This window comes from Salvelinus alpinus, chromosome 14 (genome assembly GCF_045679555.1).
Source record: "Salvelinus alpinus chromosome 14, SLU_Salpinus.1, whole genome shotgun sequence".
Classification (NCBI taxonomy): domain Eukaryota; kingdom Metazoa; phylum Chordata; class Actinopteri; order Salmoniformes; family Salmonidae; genus Salvelinus; species Salvelinus alpinus.
Window position 1 is genome coordinate 11,738,674 of NC_092099.1, and position 18,174 is coordinate 11,756,847.

At 42.9% G+C, this 18,174-nt stretch overlaps 1 protein-coding gene across 1 annotated transcript in view; it reads left to right on the top strand.

Moving 5' to 3' along the window:
• Positions 1-18,174, top strand: part of LOC139538418 (myosin light chain kinase, smooth muscle-like) — a 90,599-nt gene that overhangs the window by 12,944 nt on the left and 59,481 nt on the right. The window contains exon 3 of the mRNA XM_071340414.1: positions 6,001-6,157. Coding sequence (XP_071196515.1) covers positions 6,005-6,157 — 153 coding nt within the window. The 5' untranslated portion in view covers positions 6,001-6,004. The remainder of the gene's footprint in view (positions 1-6,000; positions 6,158-18,174) is intronic.

Consider the following 18,174-nt stretch of genomic DNA (forward strand, 5'->3'; position numbering starts at 1 on the left):
ATGTTATAATGCAACACGGCGCATGGTGATGTCATCGTTGAAGTCCGTCATTGTCTGTCCACTGCAGGGCAGAAATGGCATATTTATAACCTCAGCAAAAAAGAAACGTTCTCTCTCACTGTCAACTGCATTTATTTTCAGCAAACTTAGTGTAAATATTTGTATGAACATAACAAGATTCAACATCTGAGACATGAACTGAACAAGTTCCACAGACATGTGACTAACATAAATGGAATGTGTCCCTGAACAAAGGGGGGGGGTCAAAATCAAAAGTAACAGTCATTAGCTGGTGTGGCCACCAGCTGCATTAAGTACTGCAGTACATCTCCTCCTCATGGACTGCACCAGATTTGACAGTTCTTGCTGTGAGATGTTACCCCACTCTTCCACCAAGGCACCTGCAAGTTCCCGGACATTTCTGGGGGGAATGGCCCTAGCTTTCACCCTCCGATCTAACAGTTCCCAGACATGCTCAATGGGATTGAGATCTGGGCTCTTCGCTGGCCATGGCAGAACACTGACATTCCTGTCTTGCAGGAAATCACGCAGAGAACGAGCAGTATGGCTGGTTGCATTGTCATGCTGGAGGGTCATGTCAGTATGAGCCTGCAGGAAGGGTACCACATGAGGGAGGAGGATGTCTTCCCTGTAATGCACAGTGTTGAGATTGGCTGCAATGACAACAATCTCAGTCCGATGATGCTGTGACACACCGCCCCAGACCATGACGGACCCTCCACCTCCAAATCGCTCCAGAGTACAGGCCTCGGTGTAACGTTCATTCCTTCAACGATAAACGTCAGTAGAAAGGCCTCTTTAGTGTCCTAAATTTTTATAACTGTGACCTTAATTGCCTACCGTCTGTAAGCTGTTAGTGTCTTAACGACCGTTCCACAGGTGCATGTTCATTAATTGTTTATAGTTCATTGAACAAGCATGGGAAACGGTGTTTAAACCCTTTACAATCAAGATCTGTAAAGTTATTTGGATTTTTACAAATTATCTTCGAAAGACAGGGTCCTGAAGAAAAAGGGACGTTTCTTTTTTTGCTGAGTTTATATATAGATCCCCTATGGTATTGATCCCTAGTTCTCCCCATTGCTCTAATGTGTTAGAGGGGGCAAAGGAGGGATTTCTGGCAACAGGAAGCAGGAATGATATTGGTGTAAGGTCAAAATTGACTTAAATTTGCTTCCAGATTCGGACTGTGCTGTGTATAATAGGATTGTCACTATAAAGTGACATCAACTTCACAGGTGACAAAATCACAGCGCCAATAGAGAAGTGGGGGCAATCCTCACACTCCATACTAAGCCAGCTGGATGCCAGAAATGCATCATCCAGCAAAAACGTAACAGCACAGAGGTTAGCAGCCCAATAGTAAAATATAACATTTGGGAGAGACAATCCTCCTTCCATCTTGGAATTACAGAGGTGTTTTTTTACCTATCCTGTGTGTTTTATAATCCCAGATGAATGGATTGATAATTGAGTCCAGTTGTTTATGAAAGGACTTAGATATGAATACTGGGATGTTCTGGAATAGGTAAAGCAGTTGTGGGAGGAAAACTATTTTTAATGGCATTAATTCCTCCAAGGAATGAATTTGGGAGAGTTCTTAAATTGTATTTTTGTCTTGAGTATTGCATCAGAGGGGGGAAATTCTCTTTAAATAGTGAGGGGTATTGTTTGGTAACTACATACAGTGCCTTGCAAAAGTATTCATCCCCCATTAAGTTTTTCTTATTTTGTTGCATTACAACCTGTAATTTAAATATATTTTTATTTGGATTTCATGTAATGGATATATACAAAATAGTCCAAATTGGTGTAGTGAAATTGAAAATATATATTAAAAAAAAAAAAGAAAAAAAAATGAAAAGTGGTGCATTCATATGTATTACCCCCTTTGCTATGAAGCCCCTAAATAAGATCTAGTGCAACCAATTACCTTTAGAAGTCACACAATTAGTTAGTTTGCACACAGGTGGACTTTATTTGTCACATGATCTGTCACATGATCTCAGTGTGTGTATATATACACCTGTTCTGAAAGGCCCCAGAGTCTGCAACACCACTAAGCAAGGGGCACCATGAAGACCAAGGAGCTCTCCAAACAGGTCAGGGACAAAGTTGTGGGGAAGTATAGATCAGTGTTGGGTTAGAAAAACATATCTGAAACTTTGAACATCCCACAGAGCACCATTTAAATCCATTATTAAACAATTTAAAGAATATGGAACCACAACAAACCTGCCAAGAGGGCCGCCCACCAAAACTCATGGACCAGGCAAGGAGGGCATTAATCACAGAGTCAACAAAGAGACAAAAGATAACCCTGAAGGAGCTGCAAAGCTCCACAGTGGAGATTGGAGTATCTGTCCATAGGACGACTTTAAGCCGTACACTCCACAGGGCTAGGCTTTACGGAAGAGTGGCCAGAAAAAAGCCATTGCTTAACGAATAAAATAAGCAAACACGTTTGGTGTTCGCCAAAAGGCATGTGGGAGACTCCCCAAACATATGGAAGAAGGTACTCTGGTCAGATGAGGGTCAAATTTAGCTTTTTGGCCATCAAGGAAAATACTACATCTGGCGCAAACCCAACACCTCTCACCACCCCGAGAACACCATCCCCACAGTGAAGCATGGTGGTACAGCATCATGCTGTGGGGATGTTTTTCCATCGGCAGGGACTGGTAAACTGGTCAGAGTTGAAGGAATGATGGATAGCGCTAAATACAGGGCCATTTTTGAGGGAAACCTGTTTCAGTCTTCCAGAGATTTGAGACTGGGACTGAGGTTCACCTTCCAGCAGGAAAACGACCCTAAGCATACTGCTAACTGCAACACTTGAGTGGTTTAAGGGAAAACATTTAAATGTCTAGTTAAAGCCCAGACCTCAATCCAATTGAGAATCTGTGGTATGACTTAAAGACTGTTGTACACCAGCGGAACCCATCCAACTTGAAGGAGCTGGAGCAGTTTTGCCTTGAAGAATGGGCAAAAATCCCAGCAGCTAGATGTGCCAAGCTTATAGAGACATACCCCAAGAGACTTGCAGTTGTAATTGCTCCAAAAGAGGGCTCTACAAAGTATTGACTTTGGGGGGGTGAATAGTTATGCACACTCAAGTTTTTTTTTCTTGTTTGTGTCGCAATAAAAAATATTTTGCATCTGCAAAGTGGTAGGCATGTTGTGTAAATCAAATGATACATCCCCCCCCACATTTTTTTACATTCCAGGTTGTAAGACAACAAAAAAGGAAAAATGTCAAGGGGGGTGAATACTTTCGCAAGCCACTGTAGAGGAGAATGTCATCTGTGTATAGTGAAATCCTATTTAGAATATCTTTAGTATTATAGCTGTATATTGCTGCATGAGATCTTATCGCCTGAGCGAGAGGTTCAATGATTAGAGCAAAAAGCAGAGGCAACAGCACACAACCTTGCTTTGTCCCTCTATAAAGGTTCAATCGTGGCGACAAAGTTTGGTTAGTGGGTATTTTCCCCCCTTTTTTTTGGTTAGGGGTTCCTATATATAAAAGCTGGATCCATTTTGTGAACCCATCTCCAAAATTACATTTCTGTCGGACCTTGAATGGATAGGACCAATCAACTTGGTCAAAGTCCTTTTCGGCATCCAGAGATACAACTGCAAGGTCCACATTGGGTAACCTCTGAGAATACATAATGTTGAGGCACCTGAGATTGAAGAATGAGTTTCTGTTAGGGATAAAGAAGACGGCACATTTTAGAATGGCCTTTTATTGTCCACAGCACAAGGTGCACCTGTGTAAGGATCGTGCTGTTTAATCAGCTTGATATGCCACACCTATCAGGTGGAAGTATTATCTTGTCAAAGGAGAAATGCTCACTAACAGGGATGTAAACAAATTTGTGCACAAAATTTGAGAGAAATAAGCTTTTTGTGCGTTTAAATTTTTTTGGGGATATTTTATTTCAGCTCATGAAACATGGAACTGACATTTTACATGTTGCTTTTTTAATAATTTTGTTAGTATACTTACAGATACAGGGTAATAATACATTAGAACTTTTTGTAGGTAGACTGCATTGACGTTGGGGCCAATCAAGCTTCTTTTGTTAGATTAATTTAATATTTAATGTCACTAACATGTTTGCCCTGAGCTCAAGCTAAATCCTTCACCTTCTTGTGATGCTTTTGTTTGCTGACAGGGCCTGTCAATGTCATGTTTTGAGTGTGTCATGCCACGTCTGTGAGATAATAACCCAATGGCAAAGGCTGTGCCCCAAATGGCACCCTATTCCCTATACAGTTCACTACTTTTGACCAGGGCCCCAACCAAAAACACATTTCAAAGCCCCTCAGTGACCCTGAACTGACACCGCTCTCACAACACTAAAAGAGCAAGAGGGCTTTACAACACGCCACATCAAACACACAGCTGTATTGACATCATTATTAATCCCATGTGATGTTACGTGGCATTGTGTGGATTTGGGAATTGAATTGTATTCAGTTCTAATAAAGGCTATGCTCAAATTCTTTGTTTGATGCTTGAAAGCCACTGCCATTGAACCGTAGAGTACAATAAGTATTTTTTGCAGCGTTTTTAAAAAAAAAAGCAGATTAATGAAACTAAATGCGGCATGAGCTTTCATCCTCTGCTCAAAGGTGTGTCTGCCTTTCCTGTTTCCCAATGGAACTGGTGGTTGTGAATCCTTTCGCTTAATACCACCAGTACTTGTTGTTAAGCTGGAGAGTAGTCCAACAGGCCCTTCTGGCATCTCGTGGAGGTAACATTCATGGTTTTCTACCCTGTGCCACTCTCACGTTCATCCTCAGGGGGCACCGGCTGCAGCTCCATATGGCTGCAGACTGAGGGCCCAGTGTTTCTACCAGCGTTAGGCATCTAACGTCTCAAAACAGGCAGGATAAAAGCACTTGTACTTGTCCCAACTCCTCTATTGAGACCATGGTGGTGATTAACACATTCCACACATGGGATATACAATGACCAGGGCATCTGTCGGACTGACTGAGTTACAGTATGTGGGTGTTGTCCTTATTTAGCTATTCTAATGACTTAGATTAGATACGCAGGGATGCAAATATTGGCCAGCTAGAGCTAGATTGAGCACGTACTGTGATCCAGAAAACTTTGAGTAGTCAAATATGGTGATTATAGCCTACAGCGCGCATTTTTTGTTGCATATTTTTTTGGGGTTGCTTATTTGCTCGTCAATTTGACTTTTGACTCTGTCACAGAAATGTGGTCGGGGGCTGAAAAGGTGTCTGAGTCCCATTTCTGTACAAGCCTCAAGCCTGTGCTGGAAAATAAACATGGGAGGTATTTCCCCTAAATCATCAGGAAAGGAAGTTGCAGTTATTTTCTAATATTTCCTTAACTACCTCTACCGCTAAGTTATGGCCTTCCAAAGCTAAGCTTAGGTGTATAAGAATGACAAGCTCAAAACTTGCAAAAGTAATGATTGATAAAAATCAACCATTGATTCACAATTGTTTTTATGGTTGATAAGGTCTACTGATTTGTCTCGACACCAGGGTGTATTCATTATAACGATTCTGTTGCAAATAGGTTTGTACGTTTGCAACAGGAAATGTTTACTCCAAACTGACAACATTTTGCAACAAAAACAAGCATTTCTATTGGACAGATTCAGGTAGGTCCCTTCCCATTTTTGTTCCGTTTGCTCTGTTTGGTTCTTATAACTGTTTACGTTGCGAGACGTAATAAATACACCCCAAATGGTTGGTGGATTGGATTAAAGAGAAAGGTATATAAAGACAGGAATCACTTCAAATAGAAATGTTATCTGTAATATGTGAAGCCCAACAGCCTATAGCTGTGTCCCTATTCCCTTTATAGTCCCCAATGGGCCCTGGTCCAGTACTTCACTACGCATGGAATAGAATGCCATTGGATGTGGCCTATAAAAGTGAAGTGCTTTATCAAAACAATTTACAAAAAAGTTATTCTATCATTTACAGAAATATGGGGGATGTGCAGCTTGTGACGACAACGCGGATCTCCAAGACCAGCTTGACATTAGGCCGAGGTTCTCCAAGTCAGGAGTCTCCAACCTTTACTCTCCCACCCCGCAATGCCCGGGTCAGCCCAGGAGAGACCGCACGCTTTGATGGGAAGGTAGGAATCGCTCTCTCAAAAAGCCTGTCCCAATTCGCTCCCTATATCCCTTCCCCTTGGTCCTATCTTCTTTTATGTTAGCATTTCTGAATAGGTATAACCAGTGTAGTGGTAAGTCTTCCACCGTATCTGCAAACATTGAAAGATTAGGGCCATAAGGAGGAGAGGGATCCAATTTGTGAATGGACCCAAAAATGAATTTTCTTTCCCCCTCCTGACTTTGTACCGGTTATATCTGTTTATTTTCAACCCACCCGAGTGTGCGTGAGCTGAGCATGGTGTATAACCTTCATTGTGTTTGGAGTAGAGGTGCTGAAGTGTACTTTGTTGCCTTGGGTCAAGGTCTTGTGTTGACCCCCCAGGCCCAAGGCTCCTACTGTGCTGTTCACTGAGCTCTCCTTGGCATCCCTCTCTGAGCTTCACTGTCTGTTTGGACTTGGCCCAATCCCAAATCGACCCCTATGCACTTGTGGAGATGAGCAATATGGTGAAAACTCCACCTAGCCTATCCAAGGGGCAAGGTGGAGCTATTACCATATCACTAACACCTATAATATCTTTTCATATCTCCACGTGCGTAGGGTTTAGGGATTGATTTGGGCACCCGTCTCCGATTTTATCAGCTCACTCGGTGTGGTCATAGGTGAGCGACCAGGCTTTGTACATAAAAAATGACGGTCTCAGAATGCTTTTCCCAACATGTACTTGAGGCTGGCAGACGGTACTGTCAGGTCTTGATTTATCGCAAAGGTCCTTTTGGCAAAGACTGCTTGAATTTCCATTTTCCATATGATTAATGCATGGTGACTTGTTATCCTAAAAAATACGTCTTTGCCCAATATGTTTTGAAGTTATCCAAACATTTAAATCATTGATGCGTAGGCTATGATTTTTAAAAATGCACTTAAAATTGGGGAAAAAGAGATCCATGTTGATCGGGATTAAGTTAGAGGTTTATCATGGGTGAAATGCTAGTCAGGAAGAATAATATAATTTATGCCATTAAGCAAACGCTTTTATCCAAGCAATTTAGTCATGTGAGCATAAATGTTCATATTGGTGGCCACAGTGTGACTCGAACCCACTATCCTGGATGTGCTAGTGCCGAACTCTACACAGGACCACAATGCATTTCTCCAATACATTTTATTTCGTAACTATATCTCGAGAGTGTAGGTCATTGGTTTTGTGATCTTTATTTGTTATCCCCCAAAATGCAAGATTTAAATGTTACTCTATCCACTGCACATGTCAGCATGGCCAGTCAAACTCTCTACAGTGGCTTTGCTCTGTGTTTGGAACCCTTCCCCTTTCATGTACCCTTGTCATGTTTTGACACTCCCCAAAGGGTCGGCTCTGCTCCTCAGATGTCCCGGTCTCAGTTCCTGTCAAGTCTCCCCACTGCTTTCCATTTAAAAGGGATAGTTCACACACAAAATAAACGACATTGGTTTACTTACCTTATCCATTGCCTGCTTACATTGTATGGCATCAATCAATACTTTGGTTATGTTTACCTTACTACTCTCTTCAAATGCTGATGCTTTGAATGAGTCCTTTTAAAGGGGAAGTTCAGAATTTTACAACTTGATGTTAGATGGTTCCTCACCCTGAAAGTAGTCTATGGGCCAGGAGAAACTGTAATCCATGGTTCGGTTTTAACGACATGAAGGCAGTGTTATGGCCCTGCTGTGTGTGGGATCGCTCTTAGATTGGAAAGGATGTGTGACTAATGAGACGGTAGTGTTACAGAAAGCAGGCTCCTGTCACTTTGAGTTCACCTCCACCGTACACATGGTTTTCATTCGGCTTCCCTGTCTCTGCTTTGAGTCTGATGTGAAGTAATGGAGTAATTTCTGGGACTCATGGTAAAAATCCAAATTGCATCCTCTTTATGAAATGATACAGTTAAACAGGGTTTCCCAACTGCTGGCCCACGGGCCAAAACCATGTGTATGGTGCCCCCCCCCCAAGTTTTCTGGACATAAGACAGAAAAAACACCAGGAAATCAGCTCCAAGTGATTTTCAAATCTGTTCACATGTATTCCCACGCATACTAGAGAGACCATACTGTATGTGATCGTATACAAATAGTAATTATTCATAATAATTAATTGGATTTATATAGCGCTTTTCTACAAACTGAGGAACTCCTAAGCACTTTACATAGTAGGGGGAAACTTACCTCATCCACCATCAATGTGTAGCACCCACCTCAGTGATGCACGGTGACCAATTTCGTGCCACAATGCTCACCACACATCAGCTATCAGGTGGAGAGGTGAGGAGTGATATATTAGGAATGCGGGGGATGATTAGGTGGCCATGATGGAATGTGGCCAGGTTGGGAATTTAGCCATGATACCGACGTGAACACCCCTACTCTTACAATAAGTGCCATGGGATTTTGAATGACACCTGCTTTAATGTCCTATCCGAAAGACGGCACCCTACGCAGGGCAATGTCCTCAAATGTAATCAAGGTTTGAAACGATGGTTTTAGTCAAATAATATCTGTTTAGTCAGTCAATTTGCAGCCCCACCATCCGCTCAAGAAACTATTGCCCCGCGGCTGAATCTAGTTAATGATCCCTGCAGTAAAGTCTTCAAGAAGGAGCGAGAATTCGAAAAGGAACTGTTAACAGGCATTTGCTGACAATTAAAGTCAATAAATAATGCCTATCAACCAATCAGCATCCATGATCTGAACTACCCGTTTCCTAAGTTGTTTCAACTCAAACCAGGCTGGACTTTAACCAGTGCTCATGATCAAGATCCAATATGAATGTAAAAACATCCCCTATCTCCAACTTCCTCCGGCTTCTCTAACATACCATCTTTGCCTGTGTTGCCGTCAATGAGCTTCCACATTTTAGTTGATTTTAGCTTCTCAGATGGCTCTTGGTAGTCTAAATACTCTCGCCGCCCGCAAACCCTTGCGGTGTGCTCCTAAAACACAGTGGGTAAGGCAAAGGAAATTGAAATGATAAATGCCGCTGCAGTCTGTAGCCGGAGCCAGGGAAGCTGCAGGAGCATGGAGCTAGAAGCCTGGGACTGCTGAGTGAGTTAGAGGAGAACTGGACTGACTTTGTGTCTGACAGTGACTGCAGCTCAGACGCTCTGTCAGAATCCATTGCGCTGTGGTCACAGATGTTTAACACCACAGAGCACCACAGGTCCACAGAGCACCCTGTCGTGCTCCACATGTATAGATCATTCACAAAGGAAGCTCATCCCTCCACCCTGTGTCACCCTAATCTATGGGTTTATTTTAATTTGTCTAGAAATGTATTTAAGATCTTAAGTCAAGTTATATTTGATGAAATGTGAATAGGGAAAAATTCATAAGGATCCAAGTTGGGTTGCTGGGAAAATACCATTAACTTTCCCAGATTTTCCAGAAATGCTGGTTGAAGGATTCCAGATTTCCTGCTTATTCCCTTCGGATTCCTGGAATCTTCCACCTGGGATTTCTGGGAAACCTGGGAATTTTGGGAAAGTTACCATAGATCCAAGTAAGTCTCACCCTCTTACTGTAATTCCCATGTTAAAGGATACACAGTTCTGACTTTTGTCATGACACACCCCTGACATAATGTAAGGAAGCACATTATTGAATCCCCCCGAAAATATTGAGATGGCATGAAAATGGCTGCCTCGAACAATTCTGGTCATTGATAGCAAAGCCTTTGGCAACCAAGTCTAGAGCTGTTTCCTGAGAGAATGGAGCTAACTGTTGGAGTTGAGAGGTCCAGTTTGGGGGAACTGTTCTTTTAGAAACCCATTTTATCACTCTGGTTTTAGATACAGTACTGATCATATAGGTTGATACACAGCGACCCTAATATGTAATTCTATGGGTTCATATAGGTTCAAATTGTTTTATTTTGGGCATAATAACCCACTGTGATATTGAAAGTACTTTAAGTACAGCTAACTTGAATTCTTTAATTTAAAAATAAAACTGACACAATGGAAATTGTTTCCGCAGACAGACTACTTCTCTGGGTCACTTCTGTTCTGGCACATTGACAGTATGGATAAATCTGTATTATTTATAGTTCCTAAACACAGACACTTGCATTCCTGTGCTGCACGTTGGACCAACAATAACAATACCTTCAGTTCTAATTCTCTAGCTCTTTCTATAATGTGCAAGAGTCTTGGCATTTTAACCTTCATACAGTGATATGTAAACAAGATTTTGGACAATAAATTTTTTCCAAATTCTAAAACGATATTGTATTTCCATTACTGTTGATATTAAACCGACGCTAAATCCAACATCGAAATAAATGGATGTGTATTTTTGTTACGAGGATAGTCTAGCCTCGCCTTATGCATCACTTCCTTATCCTTTGGAATTGGTCGGTTGTGATGAGGGTGAGATGCTTGTTAGCAGAGGAAGAGGGAGCCAGCATTGCGGTGTCTGATTCAGTACAGCCTGACTGTCCAGTGGTAAGGAGACCTGGGTTCAAATACTATTCAAAATCATTTCAAATTCTTTATTTGTGCTTGATTGAGCTTGCCTGGCTTAATGGGCCAATAAAATGCTCCCAAAACTGTCACTCCAGGCAGGCTTGACCAAACGCTCAAGTTATTGAAATAATTCAAATAGTATTTGAACCCAGGTCAGGTGCTGAGACAGAGTAGATATATGGAATGCTCCTTGATAGGGATTAAAATATCTTAATCTTGTGACTTTCAGCTTCCTGAGGTAATGTTTTTTTCAGAGCCGCTGGAGCAGAACCCAGTCAGCTCCTCTTCTGCTTGGATGCTCTGCAACAACGCAGAATTTCTCCAACTCTTACATTTTGTGGAGTTGTACATTAGTACCTCAAACTGTGATGTAGCTAAAGCATGTTTGTGTGCAGTGAGCGCATCTTGGTGAAGGAATATAGAAAATTCTTTAAAAATATTGTGTGGGATGTAGATATGTTCAGCACCAACCTTAAGACTTTAGGTTCTTTAGTATCGATGGAATGGAACACTTTGGTTATCTGCCAGCCAAATGCCCCCCCCCCCCCACACACACACACACACACTGTTAGATTAAAGCGGGCTCCCAGCATCTATGATTTACAGACGAACTTCAAACAAGGGTATCACGTGCACATATGGTTATCTGCTTCCAGAAGGAGGTCATGTGTTAGGGAGTTTGTTACTTTGTTCTGTTGCTCTCCCGGGCAGCATTCATCACTACTGAAGGAAAGATCCATCACCTCTCCATTTGGGTCTGTGTCCCAAATGGCACCCTATTCCATATATAGTCCACTGCTTTTGACCAGGACCCATAGGGCTCTGGTCAAATGGAGTGCACTATATATGGAATAGGGTGCCATTTGGGATGCATCCTAAGTACTTACTCTTGACATTTAGGATCCAAGTAGAAGAAACCTTCCCAGTGCTGGTGGTCATGGTGCATCCATAAATCCCACTGTTTATCTTCTTTTGCCCGTCTGGATTGAAGCTTTTTCAAATGCACTGTGTTACGTCGTGGAAACTTGACTTCTCTTTTATCAGAAGGGTGCAAGTTGTAGCTCCTGGCACTAAGTAAAGATATTTGTGGGGTCAGATACTGATCTTGATGCAGATGTTCCTGTTGTCTATGCAAATCCCTCCGTTATCATTATAACAGGCAATATCTGTTCTGCTGCTTTCAGAATCACTGGAAGCAGCATACAAGGCGATCCAATTTTCACTTTGCTATTTTTATTATCCATGGAACCTTTGCCCCAGGCAATTCATAAATTTAAGGAAATGACACCAATATCTCTAAAATATACTGACCACTTCATCTCATTATACGCAGTCGATGTTTTACTATATCTAGACAATGTATCTCAATCGCTCCCAAACGCATTAAAGGTCATAGATGAATTCAGCGCCATCTCAAGTTTTATCAAATCAGCCCTACTGCCTCTTAAGACTCTGATGGAGCACTCCATCTCTACTTATGGATTCCCAATTGTTTCCAATTTTAGATATTTGGGAGTAGATACATTTATTTCCTTAGATAAAACCATTGCCAGAAACTTGTTAACAGAACACTCAAATCAATTCAATCCGACCTCATAGATGGACTAACAACCCGGTTGCTTTAACCGGCAGAATAACCATGATCAAAATGAATATATTGCCACAGCTGAATTTCTATAGTTAAATGCTTCCATGGTTCCCACTTCTGGCTAATGGGATAAAATGCGCAGTGCAGTTAAAAAATGTATATGTCAAGATGAGCCATCCCGGATAACATTTACAAACTTACAAAGAGAGAAAGATGTAGGAGGACTATCCGTACCAAACTTTAAATTCTATTTCCAGGCTCTAGCATTTCGCCCCGTCAAATTGGTTTAGACATGATTATTCTGCCCCCCTCGCTGAATATAGAGAGATCGTGTATCGTATTACCCTGGAAGTGGCTGTCTTTACTGATATAAGCCTTAAACAATGCAAATTACACTTTGTTCGGAGTAGAGCTCCCAGACAGGATTGTGTCGAGGCACAGATCTGGGAAAGGGTACCAAAACCTGTCTGCAGCATTTAAGGTCCCCAAGAACAGTGGCCTCCATCATTCTTAAATGGAAGAAGTTTGGAACCAACAAGACTCTTCCTCGAGCTGGCCGCCTGGCCAAACTGAGCAATTGGGGGAGAAGGGCCTTGGTCAGGGAGGTGACCAAGAACCCGATGGTCACTCTGACAGAGCTCCGGAGTTCCTCTGTGGAGACGGGAGAACCTTCCAGAAGGACGACCATCTCTGCAGCACTCCACCAATCAGGCCTTTATGGTAGAGTGGCCAGACGGAAGCCACTCCTCAATAAAAGGCACATGACAGCCAGCTTGGGGACTCACAGACCATGAGAAACACTATTCTCTGGTCTGATGAAACCAAGATTGAACTCTTTGGCCTGAATGCCAAGCATCAAATCTTGAGAACACCAGGCACCATCCCTACTGTGAAGCATGGTGGTGGCAGCAGCATGCTGTGGGGATGGTTTTCAGGGGCAGGGGCTTGGAGACTAGTCAGGGTCGAAGGAAAGATGAACGGAGCAGAGTACAGCGAGATCCTTGATGAAAACCTGCTCCAGATCACTCAGGACCTCAGACTGGGGCGAAGGTTCACCTTCCAACAGGACAATGACCCTAACGGCTTCGAACACACCGACAGCTTCATTGCGCAAAATAGTAAGCAGCATCATCTGGATATATATGCTGTGGCAAACCTCTTCAAGGTTATGAGCGTTTGTCACAAATTAAGTGGGAAACTGTCACTAAATTACCCCAGAATGAGAGTTCTTTCGAACAGGACAGTACCTGTGTGTTTGTTTCTCCGTCCTGGTCCACCCAGGTCGTAGGCAAGGTCAAGGATAGCAGGGTTCGGTACATGAATCGGGTTCTCGGTAGGTCCAGGTCCAAACCCCAACAGGTAAGTCCAAAACAGTCCAGCTCATACACGGTAAATCCAGCCAATATCTATTGTCTCTTTCTCTACAGTTCATAGATCCTTCCAGCCCTCTCTTCCTCTTCCTGGTTTTTCTTGACCCTTTATCTGTGTGTCGGCTCCACCTTCTGAGGGTTCCCCTTGCTTCTGGGACTTGTAGTTTTGGCAGTCGGCCATTTTGTGATCTGTAGTTCTGATCGGGGTGGCCATTTTAGTGATCGAGCAGATCCCGTTTATTAGTTCTGCTCTCACATATCTGCCATTTATCACTCGACCCCCTTCTTTGCCACAATGCAACAAAAGTTCAACATTCACCTAGTGTTACCATTTCTGTCAAGCCGTCTATGCATACAGTTTGATGCATACGTTCTATAAATCCAACGAATGCACCACACCGAACGCACTGCAACTGCAGTGGAAATTGGAAATTAATGTAATTCTGGTGTACCAAAATGCGATGACGCTGTCGGTGTGATCACAGGAGTGGCTTCAGGACAAGTCTCAATGTCCTTGAGTGTCCCAGCCAGAGCTCGGACTCAAACATCTCTGGAGAGACCTGAAAATAGTTGTGCAGCGACCCTCCCCATCCAACCTGACAGAGCTTGAGAGGATCTGCAGTGAAGAATGGGAGAAACTCTCCAAATTCACGTGTGCCAAGCTTGTAGCGTCATACCCAAGAAGACTCGAGGCTGTAATCACTGTCAAAGGTGCGTCAACAAAGTACTGAGTAAAAGGGTCTGAATATTTATTTTATATTTTAAAAACTTTTTCAAAAATTTCTAAACCATTTTTGCTTTGTCAATATGGGATATTGTGTGTAGATTGAGGGGTGAAAAAATTATTTAATCCATTATAGAATAAGGCTGTAACGTAACAATGTGGGGATCGAATACTTTCCAAATGCACTGTTTACTGAACAAAAATATAAACACATGTGAAGTGTTGGTCCCATGATTCTTGAGCTGAAATAAAAGATCCCAGAAATGTTCCATATGCACAAAAAGCTTATTTCTCTAAGTTTGTGCACAAATTTGTTTACATCTCTGTTAGTGAGCATTTCGCCTGTGCCAAGATTCTCCATCCACCTGACAGGTGTGGCATATCAAGAAGCTGATTAAACAGCATGATCATTACACAGGTGCACCTTGTGCTGGGGACAATAAAAGGCCACTCTAAAATGTGGACTTCTGTTACACATTGCAATGCCACTCCGGGTCAATAGCCATGCCCAAAGCATAGATCTAAACATGACTCTGGCCAGGCATAAAGTACATTCAACTGTCCCAGTGGCTAAAAAATATCTGGCAAAAAGAAAAAACATGTCAACACAATTTAACAGCTTAGTTGAGGGAGTGTGCAATTGGCATGCTGACTGCCTGAATGTCCACCAGAGCTGTTGCCAGAGAATTCAATGTTCATTTCTCTACCAATATCCGCTTCAACGTCATTTTAGAGAATTTTGCAGCATGTCCAACCGGCCTCACAACCGCAGACCACGTGTAACCACACCAGCCCAGGACCTCCACATTCAGCTTCCTCACCTGCGGGATCGTCTGAGACCAGCCACCCGGACAGCTGATGAAACTGTGGGTTTGCGCAACTGAAGAATTTCTGCACAAACAGTGAGAAACAGTCACAGGAAGCTCCTCTAAGGGCTCGTCGTCCTCAACAGGGTCTTGACCTGACTGCAGTTCGGCGTCGTAACCAACTTCAGTGGGCAAATGCTCACCTTCGATGGAGAAGTGTGCACTTCATGGATGAATCCCTGTTTCAACTGTACTGGGCAGACGTGTGGTCGAGCGGTTTGCTTATGTCAACGTTGTGAACAGAGTGCCCCATGGTGGGATTATGTTATGGGCATGCATAAACTACGGACAACGAACACAGTTGAATTTTATCCATGGCAATCTGAATGCACAGTGATACCCTGACCAGATCCTGAGGCCCGTTGTCATGCCGTTCATCTGCCACCCTCACCTCATGTTTCAGCATGATCATGCACGGTCCCATGTCGCAAGGTTCTGTACACAATTCCTGGAAGCTGAAAATATCCCAGTTCTTCCATGGCCTGCATACTCACCAGACATGTCATCCATTGAGCATGTTTGTGATGCTCTGGATCGACATGTACGACAGCGTGTTCCAGTTTCTGCCTACATCCAGCAACTTCGCACAGCCATTGACGAGTGGGACAACTGGCCACAATCAACAGCCTGATCAACTCGATGTGAAGGAGATGTTGCGCTGCATGAGGCAAATTGGTGGTCACACCAGATACTGACCGGTTTTGTGATCCACGCCCTTACTGTGACCAACAGATGCATATCTGTATTCCCGGTCTTGTGAAATCCATAGATTAGGGGCTAATTTATTTATTTCAATTGACTGATTTCCTTATACTGTATGAGCTGTTACTCAGTAAAATATTTGAAATTGTTATATTTATACTTTTGTTCAGTATGTGTATACGTGTGTGAGTGTGTATACGTGTGTGTGTATATGGTGCCATTTGGGACATGGACAATAAGTAATTGGGTGGGGCTGCAGGACTATTAATATGGCATAATTACAGACTCTCCTGGAACATATATAAATAAAAAAGTCATGTGTTCATTGGCAGTGAAAAAGTACTGTAGTTGTAAGTGTCTATATTCTACAGTAGACAGTGCAGTTGTCCATCGCAAACCAGGTCTGTGTCCCCATTTGAGGTCAGCTGGTCGTGCTGCCTGACAGTGACCGTACGTGGCTTTTTCCTTCCCGGCAGGCGTTGTTGTTGTCATGCTCAAGGGGCATGTTCTTAATGTGAGGGGATGCTCCTCTGAAGACAAGGAATGTCCACCAGCATGGAGGCAGGCGTCTGACATGCCACGGGTCAATGTAGCGCCTCTCTCCCCAGCCTCCCAGTCATTGTAATGGCCTGCCAAGGGTAGAACTCATCCTCCTAAAGAATTCTATTATTACATCATTACGAGCCAGTAGGAAAATATAGGGGGAACAGCATGCGAGGGAGGCTCCATGTGAACGCTGTGAAAGGTATGCTGCCAGAAACCTGATGGTGGTTGAAACTGCTTGCCTATTGAAAGCAGATGTGGACCACTTCTAGGCTACTCCTACACGGCTCCACCCTGACTCACCGCTCAGCTGACTCCTCTGACCAGTGTTAGAGAAGCGGCCATCTTTCTTCTGCTGCTGGTTACATTCAAATGTTACATTTGGTTTTAATGGCGTACATTGTTCACATTGGCTACTTCAATGAAGGCCTTTTTACGCAGAGAGCGGTCTCAACCGTCCACTGACCGTTGTTAGGAACGGTAGTTAAACACTGGTGATTATTGTCTTTTGCGTGTGTAATTCATAGCAGCCTTTTGGCAGTCTGGCTTGAAAATGGCTGTGAAGCCAGGAAAAATACAATGTTGATGAGATGAAGACATCAGGTTGTTTTTGAATGGTGAAACAGCAGTCAAATACTTAATTGTTTCCCCTCCAATGGAATGTTAGCTCAGGATTAAACATTAACATGTCCCTAAATGATGTTGGATTCTCACAATGTGGATAGTGGCTATTCACAGCACTGTGAGAATCAACTTATGAATCACTCAACCTCATCAAATGTGGACTTATCAGTTTGTTTTTTCTGTCTAAGACAACAGGGATGTGTCTCAAATGGCACCCTATTCCCTATCAAGTGCATTTCTTTAGAACAGAGCCCTATGGGTCCTGGTCAAAAGTAGTGCACTATAAAGGGAATAGGGTGCCATTTGGGACGTACACCTGTTCTGACACCATCCAGCGGTAGCGATCACAACTTGGTGGGAATACAAGAATAGGTTCTGATGTACTGTACGTCCATTGACAATTAGCCAGACAATTATTTTTGAGTCTCTGAGATGGCCAACTCCAGCTGTAATCCACTACAGGTGTCTTCCAGAATGCGAACTTGAAAAGTAATTCTCTGTACAAGACCTTAGAGAATTACTGGGCCAAATAAACCATAGGCCTATTTTTGGGGGAAATGAAAAGGACAAGGCCTTCGTCCCAAATGGAACCCTATTTCCTATATAGTGCTCTACTTTTCACTAGGACTTTAGTCAAAAGTAAAGCATTAAATAGGAAATAAGGTGTCATTTGAGAAGCCGACAAGAAAACATCAGATACATTTATTGATTTGGAGCAGCGACTTGTCTAAAGACACAAGCGATCAAAATAGTTGCTTCACATGGAACTGGTGGCCGTATAAATCGCTCTGCTTACATGATTAAAATAACAAACTTCAGCTTCCCTTTGATCATTTTCCTCTCTTCATTATGAGGGGATTTCGTTGTAAAGTCTGCTTTTATCCCAGAAGTATTAGCCTTGTTATGGCAAGTAGTACTCTTGATGTGGTGATACATTGGGTGCCAGTAGCGTGACTCAAAAAGGACTAGAGACAATATTCCTTGCTTTGTTCCTCATATGCCTCTCTCCCTGTTTACTTGTCTTCTTGCATTCTTGGGTATTTTGATGCTCTTCGGCAGTTCGGCGGTATGTCCAGGATGGATCAGCAGGCAAGGCTCTCCTCAGCTGCCAGTGCATTGA